Genomic DNA, 9,964 nt, shown 5'->3' with positions numbered 1-9,964 from the left:
ATATATCTAAATAGTCATTTTAAAAATCCAAAGCAACTCTTCCTGTAGATATATACATTTGCACCGATAAAGATGCCTGAGTATGTGAAGGATTTTATGCACTTTATTTCTTAGCATCAAAGGAGCAAAAACAAACATTGATTGTCATATACAGCAAACATTCAGAATATTCTGTACATTATAAAATGAATTCTAACAGCATTGAACTACATCTTTAAGAACTTTATTTTACATTCTAATGTAATGTAAAACAGTAGATGCTTTACATAATTTTGTATTTACAATTACAAACAATAAATTCTTACCTTTCACTTTCCTTTTTTAATTGAACCACTTGCTGGGATGTTAACACAGAAAAAGTATTTGCTACCAAAATATTTTTTGTACATTATAAAGGAAAATCACTAATTTCTTAGGAGAAATAAGCATGAAGGCAAATTTATTAAAATGACTTGGGAATTACAAAAAAAAAAAACACAAGAAGTCTCTTTTAACTGAAGAATTTATTCTCAAATGATCGCTAAGGATTTTTTTGTAGTTTCAGTATAAATTACGCATTTTATGTACTTATCTCAAAATAAGACGTAGGTCACATATACATAAAATTACCCTTTTTAAATCTCGTTTTAAGTTCAAAATATTCCGTTGTTTTTTAATTCTTAAAAATGGTTTTATATTTGTATTTGCATGTATCTGCTGGAGGGTGGCGTAGAGAAGTGGAGTGTAGATTTAGCACTGACTTGTTTTTAATTGTCAATTTGCCTTTTTCTCTACAAAGGATCAAACTTTGCGTACAGCGGCCAGCCTGTCCCTTTGATGCACCTCAGAGGTGCCCTTCCCAGTGAACAATATGGTAGAGTCAAGCCATCCTATAATAGGAATGCCACGTTGAACATGAGGGGTTTATAAACGACCTCTCTTAGTAAGGGTTTTGCTCTGCCCAGAGCATGTAATTGTAAAAAAATACAACTGCCCATTTGGGCATGTCTCTGAAAAGACTCATCTGTGTTGTGCGTGACTTCCAACTGTACATGACAAACCATTGCATAAAGGATGCAAAATTGCTCAGTGAACATTCAGTTCATTCTCTTTGGAAAGTCAGGAAAGCGCGAGTAAAACTGGGTTGGTCTGTACTAAAAGGAGCTTGAAAAGTATTCTTTTTTTATAGTATGCTTGAAAAGATGCATTACAATCAGTTATGGTAGAAAAACAAAAATGAAATATCTGCATTATAAAATGAGGAAATGCATCAATAAAATTTCCTTTATTTTTTCCCCAGAAAGACGTCTACAAAAGCGTAAAATATATAGAATTTAACAAAATCGATTTAGATCTTCGCTTTATATTTACAACTTGAAGGAAGAAACACTATAGAGGCTGTATCAATAAAGAACTTAGACAAACGCTGCACATCACAAACGCAGGCCTATTAAAGAGACCTAGACTGTTTGCTGATACAGGGACTAGGTTCGTAACATCTCCTTTACAGCTGGGTCAAAGTTCACAGGTCAGAAAAAACAAAACAAAACAAATGAATTACATTTGCTTATGAATTCCCCTTCTGATTGTTTGTCCAGTTAACTAACACGGTAACGCATCTATCCAATGATGCCGTTCAAATTATTCAGCCTAGCTATGGCACTTAAATAATTATTTTTATTTCCTTGTTTTTTTCTTTTATTAAGACCTTATTCTGTTCTTAAAAACATGTACACTAAGTACTGTTAAGAAGTTTTGGTTACAGTTGCTACATGTTCTGGGACGCAGAAACATTCTATTTAATAAGTTAACAAAAGTGAAAGTTACTTCTATTCCAATTACACGCATGCATTCTGCATAAGTAGATTTTGAAGTACGACATCAATGCCCCACCCCTACCTTTGATCCACCCATAAGCTCCAATGTGAGAGGTCACTGTCCTTCCCCAAAACAGAATACCAATTTCAGAAGAGTCGCAATAATGTGAAGAGTGTGAATGAGAATCCTACCGAGGCACGTGTACCATAATGCATTCACCACAGCACATATTAATTGCAACTTCAGGACATTCAAAGAGAAGAAATCTCCTAGTCCCTTACCATAACCCCACCCGTTGCATCATATGGAAAAAAATTCCAAAAGATCAAACATTTCATTGTTATGGGACGGCATGCAAAAAAAAAAACAGTACCAACAACAATAATAATATAATAACAAAATTAAGACAGTCATTCAATGCTAAGATGACAATAGTAAATGCTTACAATTATTGCTACAGTACTTAACAGTGTTGAACTTCCTCCCAGACCGTCTCTCTTCACAGTCTCATCAGAAACAAACCGCACAGAAAAATAACCTCATTGCAACAACAATCAGAAGATTTCACCTGAAATCACTGCTTCTTGTGCATTGGATGGAGGGTGCTGGCTAATTTATTCTATATATTTCAATAATTTAACTTTTGAATGTGCATCAAGAACCAATCAATGCAATCTGAGACCTACTGTACATGAGAAACTTAAATTTGCATAAGAATTATTCAACATAAATTTCGATCAATCATCACAACGGCTTAAAGAAATCTTTATGCAAATAAATCTATTTACAGAAAAGCATGGGTTTCATTTGGAATGATTATTGCCATTTGCTCTTGAACAAGCACACATAATCAGTACTGTTGTTTCAGATAGTAAATTCAGCCTTTTTTTGTCATCAATATAAAAATACACATGAAAGCCTTGTCTGGGTATTTCCTACTTTAAACACCATGGGTAAATAATTCCAAATGGTCACAATTTTGTGTTCTCTTTCAAGGAGAAATACAGTTCCCTGAGAAAAAATTCAACCATGCAATGGCTGCATCAAGAAGTGATTGTCTTTCGGAGGTGTTCTTCGAGAGGAGGGGGGCTCTGGGCATTACAGGGCTTGCAGTCGGAATGGACGGGACAGTAGGAATAATTAAGAACATCATCTTTAGGTCAAAATACAAAGGGATTCTCAGACTGGTTTTCATTCTACCACAGTGCACTCTATTAACAAATGAGAAAGAAACAGGAGGGGTTTTGAAAAAAGTATAATATTAATATACTAACGGAATATTCTATGAATATTTCTTTTTTTTTTCGTATTTCCAAATTTATTTAAATATGGCAAATGTAAATTTAATTAATCTTTTAAATTCAAAGTAGGTGTCAAAATATTTTCTTTCTCTCCCATAAGTTGCACTGGTCAGATTGACTAATAAGCTGTTCAATTAAATTTTTACAATCTATGCCCTATTATATGGATCATATTATGTTATACTTTATGCATATTATATGATATTACATATACTGCATAACTTAGGTACAGGTTCCCGCATCATAAAGCACAATGCATCCAGTTTCCACGTAAAATTGTGAAAATGTCTTTATGATGGTTCCATCTAGTGGCATAATGCTGTATCTTAACCTATTTGGAAATTAATCATTATGCTTTTCCTCTTTTAATTTATATAAAAATGTACAAAACATTGCATCTAGGAGCAAAGACCAATTGCAAAGTACTATTCCAAATTTAGCAATATTATTATTATTAGTAAACTACCTTTTTAACTGGGGGCAGCGTGTGGCTCAGTGGGCTAAGCCTCTGTGCTTGTAATCAGAAGGTTGCTGGTTCAAGCCTCAGGCCATCTGCAGGTCTATGAGCAAGACCCCCAGCTCCCTGGGTACTGCTACAGGTGGCTGCCCTTTATGACCAGCTTGCTCTCACCCACAGAGAGCTTGCTCTCACCCACAGAGAGTAAGTTGGTGGAGGTGTGAAGAGAATTTCCACATAGGGATCAATAAAGTATCAATTATTATTAAATGTCAGACTTAAACTGCCGTGAAAATAGAAAAAGTTAGTAACTGACAGGCGCCCTGAGAAGTCAAAAATAAATAAATTTGGACGTATACTAACCAAAGGCAGTTATTTGAGTGGCCATAAAATATGTTTTAATTACATAATGCAAAAACAATAGACAAACATGAAGATAATTTCATATAAATACTACAAAAAAATTAAATAAAACACACTGATTGTCTAGCACAGTTAACTACAAAGTTCAAATAAAGTATTGCAACTGTAAACTGCAGAAGTTCCAGTGGAATGATTTCATTTACCCTGTTTGAGGAAGAAAATAAAACACTGGTAAGTGCTTTGCTGTGTGAGGGTCCCGGGTTCCCATCTGTGAGACGCTGTAAACCGAAGCGAGGGGAACGGCTCTGTGTGGAAAGTTCCAGTAGACTGTGAACAAATGGTGTTATACAAACATCATCTGGACTTTCTGGGGCACTTTCATCTAGACATCTGTATTCCCGCAATGTACTGTAATGCAATATTTCATGACCTGATATGACATGATTATCAGGTAATTTAAAAAACATTTTTTTTATAGTCGTTAATTTAAATTGATGTCATTTTCATTGTAATATCTCAATTGCCACACTTTTCTTGGTTTCCATAAGGTCACAACCAGTAAGGTTTCAACAATTATTATTAGATAAAATATTTTTTTTTCTGGAAAACCATTTGATATTTACCCTGTTATTGATTGCATATAGAAACAAGCTTCATTTAAATGGACCAATTGCTTGATGACACACACCATAACATTAAATCTCTTTGTGGATGAGTTTTTAAGCATACATTTGCTTAAGAATGTTAGTGGAATTTAAAAATGTCCACATGCCTGTTTATAAGGTCACTGAACAGATGGCAGCCCTATGGGCAAATTTTGCAGGTGTGGCACAAGGGAACCTATGAGATTCATCACATGACCTCTACATCCCCTGGTCATCATGCAGACTTCCTGTACAATCGGGTAATTAAAAAAGGTACTTTAATGTGAAAACTCTTGGCAAACCCAGCTTTAATGAAATAAATAGCATGTCTTGTTTGTAGAAATGCATATGGGAATGAGAAAAAAAATCCCAATAATTGTAGAATGAAAAACAAACGCTCTTTTCAAGTATTACATGGCCTTTGCTGCAAACCCCTATCTGGCTTCGGTCTGGAAAGATGAAAAATAAATAGAAAACTGGATCTTAACTATGTGATTTTTGTGGTTACGATGGTTTGCTATAACTTACACATAAAAAGCAATTAAAACACAATGTGGCAGTTTTATCTTTCTTAAACAAGAATTGCTCCTCTATTTTAATTAGGAGCAAAAACAAATGAAAACTATTTAAATGCTGGATTATACCATTTGCATTATTTTATACATATACTTCATTTTTTTGTTTTGTGCCTGTGTCATGTTTCTGCTTAAACAGGCCCAGTAATAAGAACTCCCCTGCTTCAGGTTCGTCTCGTAAATTTTGAGTCATAAAAAAAAAACAATTATTGCTGTTCTCCGAGAGTCCTTTTCCCAATCGGCCTCTGGCAGGACGTCTTTGCAGACCAAGTGTGCAAAATGTTGACAGATTAAGAGGTCATAGTTACATCATTCACAAAAGGTTTCCAGGATTTGTGTGACCAAGTGTTGTCACAACATAGCATTGTAATAACTTTCAGTAAACGTTGAGCGTCAACTGGAGTGCAATATAAATTTTGTTTTTTTTTTCCCTACAAGTGGCTCTCAGCGATTGTTCGACAACAGTCCAGCACACACTAACATTATTGCAGCTACAAAAAGTGTCTGACAATAGAAGCAGACTTTGTTCAGCCAGACCTTTTTCACAAAATACGTCTTCATGTGGAAAATTAGTTATTTTAAGAAAAAAATTACAGTTCTATAATAATCGTAATACCCTTGTTGTAAAGTGAACAAATCTACAGAATCCAGACAAGGCTTTTTAAAATGTACCCAACCTACTTATATGTTCCCGTTAAACAACATTTTTTTAAAGTCAACTTTACAAATTCTGTACATGAAAAACTAAAAAACACATAGACAGTTCTTAGCCTTTTAGGCTAATATTTTTTTAAATTATTACTAAATTATAAACAGAATGAGAATTAATACTGAAAATTCACACTACACTGGAATATATCTACAGTATGTTTCTGAATCAAATTTGAAAAAAAAATATCAACACCTCCCCTTGAGCCAGTAATATCACATCATAAAAAACTGAAGAGAAAAACAAACTTACCCAATTAAAAGACAACTTAAATTGTTCTAAAATCTGTACATTTCTGGTCAGTTTTTGAAAGCTCCTCATAGCAGGTGCGTATTTACATTCTTAGACTGTATCGGTGAATAAAACTGGAAGTGCTGGACATTCCCATTGTACCAGTTGAGATGTTTTGCTTGTCGTTGCTGTTGTGTTGTGTTTTGTGGCTTTCCTGTCAGCACTGGCTAATTCTCGCAGATGGCTGGGCCCACTCATCACTCCACTTCCACGCTCACGCTAGCTAACCCGAGACAGTCACTTGGTCCCACACGAAGAGTCCGGGTTGAATAACTCTTTGTAGAGAGGCGGGAAGAGCATGTTCACCGTCTCAGGATGCGACTGCTGGAACGCCTGCAGCTCCTCCGTGTGTAGGGTGCAGAGGGCCGACAGCGTGGGGATCCGGGCGATCAGCTGAGAGGACGAAGGGCGCACCAGCAGAATGAAACCGTCAGCAAAGAAGGACATTGAAAAACAGGCAAGTGTGGGAATCACGAGGGCTATTCCGACACGACAGCGAGAAAAGACATCGCCTCTAGTGGGAATGCTAACATTTCTTAAAAACATATTGATTCCTGATTTTTAATACAAACAAAGCTCACTACCCTTGAGAGAAAATAAAGTTATTTAACAAGACAGGGTTCAGTAAGAGTTTGCAAGAACAGTGTTAGACATCCTTGTTAACTGATGGAAAGATCAAACTGGAAGTTCCAGAGATCCCCCAGAGGATTACTGCTGTAGGGACTAAACGAGAAATTTCAGCTCTCCTTCTGGTGGGACGTTACAGTATTACACTGGGGTCTGTGAAGTCTGCCATTTGCCTGAGCACGATAAAAGGACAGAAAACCTAAAAGGAACATGAGCACTGCCTCCTGCGGCCCCAGATCCTGTGTGTGTGTGTGTGTGTGGGGGGGGGGGGGGGCTGCGTAATCACCTGTTACTTATGTTACTACTCAAATTCTGTCACGTTATTCACAAACAAGGTACGACTATAGTCTAGGGAGTGTGGCCGTCTGCTAGGACGACAGAGACGAAGCTGCCAGGGAGAGAGTCCTACTTTTGCCAGGGCGTCCTCGTCCAGGTGGTTCTTCTGCATGACGTGTTGCAGGGCAAAGTAGATCTTCTCCTGGAGTTTCTGCACCTTTCGTGGCTCAATGAGCCAGGGCCGATCTAAAACAACAAGAAGGACAACTGCCATAGCTGCTTCACGGCCATTTTAGATTTTGGCTCTTGAGTTTCTCGTGTACAAAGGATATTATACAGGTAGTGAAAATTGTAACAATCAAAAATCTGAAAAAAGTACAGATATTTTCCATCCATCCATCAATACATCCAGTACAAGTGCTTATCCAGTGCAGGAAGCCGGGCACATGGGAGGGGACGCATGGGAGGGGACGCATGGACAAATTTTGTTTGGATATTATCTTTCTTTGAGGACTTTCTTTCAGGGATTTTGATGGGTTCTGACTCCCTCACCCCCATGTGAAGAAAGATAGAGGCAAGTCTTTAAATGCGTAAGGCTCAAATGTCACAAACTGTTACAGTCCATTTCACCCTGATTGCATTGGTCACCTTGTTAAAATTGGGTCAGCCAGGTTGATTATTGAGAGTTAGGGGCATCTTCCCCGGAAAGAGGGTGATATGCTCATCTGCAGGTCATCTTTTAGTTTGAGTTGCTTCTTTTGTTAAATATTATTCTTTCAACAACTGATGTGACCTTGTCCCTTTTCAGCTGAGATTTTATTCCTAACCTCTGCTTTTTTGGCCCTTGACCCCAAAACCTGCTGTACTAGGAAGTGGAGAAATTACTCAGGGGTTGGTGACGTGACAGAGCCACAGCCTCACCTGTGGAGATGAGAACCGCGGCAGAGAACAGGGCTATCTCCTCCTCCGTCAGCTGCAGGGAGCACAGGCTCTTGGCAAACTCGAAGACTGCACTGACGAGGTCGTCACACCCTGATGGAAACGAAGGGAAACAGAGCGAGACAAAGACCAAGGAGCTTAGAGTTAAACCTACACGTACAGACACACAGTACTCGTCAGCGATGCATGTGCACACACTTACTGTTATGCAATGTGTACAGTTACATACGAATGCTTATATAAACAATGACTAGTACCTCACAAGCTGTCTATAGGCTATCTCTAAGCAACTTGAGTGCCTGTAAAGTAAATGGTACACAAGGTTTGTAGGGACTTACTCAAAGATACCTGCATCTCATACTGCCTGACACTCTTGCACTTACTATTGAGATCTGATATCTTTATTTACATGCTCTCTTCATTCTGCTATTCAATTACTCTTATAAATATTCCTAATTTTTTTGTGGAAAACAACACCAAATGATTGTCCAGAGTATTTTAACAAGACATTGCTTGCTCTGTATGTGGTATGTAGGTATACAAGTTTTTTTTCTGTGCTTCGAGATGCGTCTTAGTAGGATGATACATTTTGAATAGGAGATCCATCTGCTTAATAATTTTCAAATCAGTTTCATTAAAGGTGGTTCTGTATGTCCAAGTCTACATGTTAACGGTAACAAGTTACAAACAACCTCTACCCCTCCCCTTCCAATGCTAATTACACCCCCCCACCCCACCACAAACCTGCTCTACTTCTCTGACCTATAAACAGCATCACACAAGCTGGGAGCTCTGTTCTGCTTTTTATTTCCTGTGTTACTAATTATCTAATAATCAGATGCCAACATTCTGACCCAAATTGGAACGCTGGGCTGAGCGTGTCCAGCAGGGCCGCGAGCGAAGGCCGTACCTAGAGCCTTGAACATCTGCATGCCTCCATACTTTCCCTCAAAGAGCACGGTGTTGTTCAGTGGGTTGAATGCGCGGCACATCCTCACCAGCACCACCTCCAGACAACCTTCAGAGACAGGGAGGAGATGAGCCGTATTCAAGCGGCCACATTCACTGCTGCCCGACATCGCGGCAGAAGGCCTGCCCAGTTACGTGCCAGATTAACGTTAATTTAAAACCGACGGAAGCTCGCACTGCTTTTTCGACGCGCCTCCAGCCTACCTGATTTGAGAAGGAGGATTTGGTCGTTTTGACAGAGCTCCATGAAGCCCGTGATGCGTTTGGCAAATTCCACCACGTACTGTATTGCGTGAGTGATCTGGATGGCGCACTGCTGCCAGAGCACGTCCCGCGTCTTCAGACCGAACAATAAAACAATACAGTAAAACAGTAAATGCACATGAAATAGAAGCACAGGCAGCTTGATCTGATTTTTAGCTGCCCTAAGTGCCTAGATAACTGATAACTTTAAAATAAAATAAAAATTTTTAAAATGAAAACAGCATAGTTACAGTGAGCTAACTAAAAACTTTCAAATAAAGTACAGTACTGTAACAGCACATAGGGGGTGTCCATTTAGATGCCTAAAATACACAATTGGTCCCACACACATGAGCATCTGGACAGAAAGGACGTAAAAGATTAGGGCAGGGGTCCTCGACAATTTTTCCCTGTGGACCAAATTCCATCAGCAATAACAAAACCAAGGTCCATTGTTTCCAGAAACATTTACCAACTGGAGAAGAGGGGGATCCCTCCATGATAAAACTGGCTGACTGAGTAAATGGAATCGATCATGCGATCCAGAGTTAATTATAGTTTGGTGTACTGGTAACCACTGCACTAGGGTTATACCTATTTGGTTTGCCACATTGTGTTCTTATCATTAAATGTTATTGACACATTCCTTAGTGCCCTCGTTTTCTCAGAATAATGATGCTTGAACTGAGGTACTACTGGGTTCTACCACAAATACAAGGACCTCGTTTTTAAGTGAAAAACAACATGAGCAGAACAAGGTAAAGTATAAAAGC

At 38.3% G+C, this 9,964-nt stretch overlaps 1 protein-coding gene across 1 annotated transcript in view; it reads right to left on the bottom strand.

The window, feature by feature from the left end:
- Positions 1–83: 83 nt before the first annotated feature.
- The window catches only part of rorb (RAR-related orphan receptor B), a 35,575-nt gene continuing 25,694 nt past the window's right edge, over positions 84–9,964 (bottom strand). The window contains exons 6-10 of the mRNA XM_023803252.2: positions 9,153–9,285; positions 8,890–8,997; positions 7,962–8,072; positions 7,174–7,286; positions 84–6,530 (exon numbers count right to left, since the gene is read on the bottom strand). Of these exons, the coding sequence (XP_023659020.1) occupies positions 6,375–6,530; positions 7,174–7,286; positions 7,962–8,072; positions 8,890–8,997; positions 9,153–9,285 (621 nt within the window). The 3' untranslated portion in view covers positions 84–6,374. The remainder of the gene's footprint in view (positions 6,531–7,173; positions 7,287–7,961; positions 8,073–8,889; positions 8,998–9,152; positions 9,286–9,964) is intronic.

This window comes from Paramormyrops kingsleyae, chromosome 2 (genome assembly GCF_048594095.1).
Source record: "Paramormyrops kingsleyae isolate MSU_618 chromosome 2, PKINGS_0.4, whole genome shotgun sequence".
Classification (NCBI taxonomy): domain Eukaryota; kingdom Metazoa; phylum Chordata; class Actinopteri; order Osteoglossiformes; family Mormyridae; genus Paramormyrops; species Paramormyrops kingsleyae.
This window is presented reverse-complemented; position numbering and strand designations above follow the sequence as displayed.